The 1312-nt window shown below is 43.2% G+C and overlaps 1 protein-coding gene across 1 annotated transcript in view; it reads left to right on the top strand.

Annotated features, from left to right (window-relative positions):
- pck1 (phosphoenolpyruvate carboxykinase 1 (soluble)) overlaps positions 1-630 on the top strand; it is a gene marked incomplete at both ends in the record, with an annotated part of 17180 nt that extends 16550 nt beyond the window's left edge. Inside the window, one exon of the mRNA XM_079840059.1 lies at positions 386-630. Within this exon, the coding sequence (XP_079696185.1) occupies positions 386-630 (245 nt within the window). The remainder of the gene's footprint in view (positions 1-385) is intronic.
- Between the last annotated feature and the right edge of the window lie 682 nt (positions 631-1312).

Below are 1312 nucleotides of genomic sequence, written 5' to 3'. Positions count from 1 at the left end.
AAACTAGTCCCCGTCAAAACTTTCTGAGGAGTTTTTCTGACTGGTTTACCTTCAGATGAGCGAACCACAGAAGAACATAAAACACAGCGCGCTTTTAGAGACGCGATTTAGACTCGAACCAAACCCATCCGCCGCGGTTTGATTCGAATCGGTCGGCGGTTTGTGAAGTACGTCAGGGAAAACCGGGAGAGAAGGATACTCACTGATCGCCATACTCTGGAATGAAGTGGATCTCTTGCAGTTACATGTACAGGAGACATTGGTGTGGGTGTCGGTGGTTCCGTTCGTCAGACCCATGAAGCTGAACATTGAAACGATCTCACGGGGATCGACGTTCACCGCGCGTTGTCGAATAAAAACATTGACGCAGCTTTTCCTCTTCCAGTTCTGAGGGCTCTCGGCTCTCCTTCAGCCGCCTTCCCCCCTCCCCCGTCCCGCTGTCTGGCTCCAGTATTCCCGGTGTTATTCCCGGTGTTATTCCCAGACGGTTTGTACTACTTTCCTGCCGTCTGCGCGCACCTCATTCAAGTCCAAGTTGGCTGGGAACCCGCGGGGGGCGGGGCTGGAGCGCGGGGGCGGGGCTTCGAGGCAGACAGCATGACGTCACCGCCAGACTTGGCCTTTGACTGAGTGCATTGATCTCTCAGACAGGAAATGCAACAACAAACAAATTCGCAGGATTTTCCCCCCCAAACGTTTCCTCTGTAGACTGGAATATTGATGCTGGATAATCATTCAAAATCCTTCATAAAAGTAACAAAAAAAAACTTATAATAAAATAAAAACCAGTCAGTTATGCAGCTCTACAGTAATAAACCCCTCCTTTGTTCTCGGATATTGTATTTTATATTATGAAAACAGAACATTTATCTCTTGGATATGTCGCAACTTCATAAACAAGCACTAAATGCTTTATGAAAAAGATAATGTGTTTATTATTTTGTAAGTATTATATATCTTTATCAATAAATGTGACCCTGGACCACAAAACCAGTCATAAGGGTTATTGTTTATGAAATTGAGATGTTTAGATCATATGAAAGTTGTATTAATAATCTCTCCATTTATGTTTGGTTTGTTATGATTTGTAAATCTGGAATCTGAGGGTGTGTAAATCTCCTTAAAAGTTGTCCAAATGAAGTCCTTAGCCATGCATATTACTACTAATAATACATTTATGATATATTTGCGGTAGGAATATCCTCACGGAACATGATCATGATCTTAATATCCTGATGATTTATGGCATTTAATCATCATCTGAGAGGATGCACGCCCTCCTCTGGTCAAACGCTGGTCTTGCTCTTTATTT

The sequence above is a fragment of the Gobio gobio genome (assembly GCF_949357685.1).
Source record: "Gobio gobio genome assembly, chromosome: 17".
Taxonomy (NCBI): Eukaryota; Metazoa; Chordata; class Actinopteri; order Cypriniformes; family Gobionidae; genus Gobio; species Gobio gobio.
Note: the sequence above shows the minus strand (reverse complement) of the source record. Positions and strands in the feature narration are given on the sequence as shown.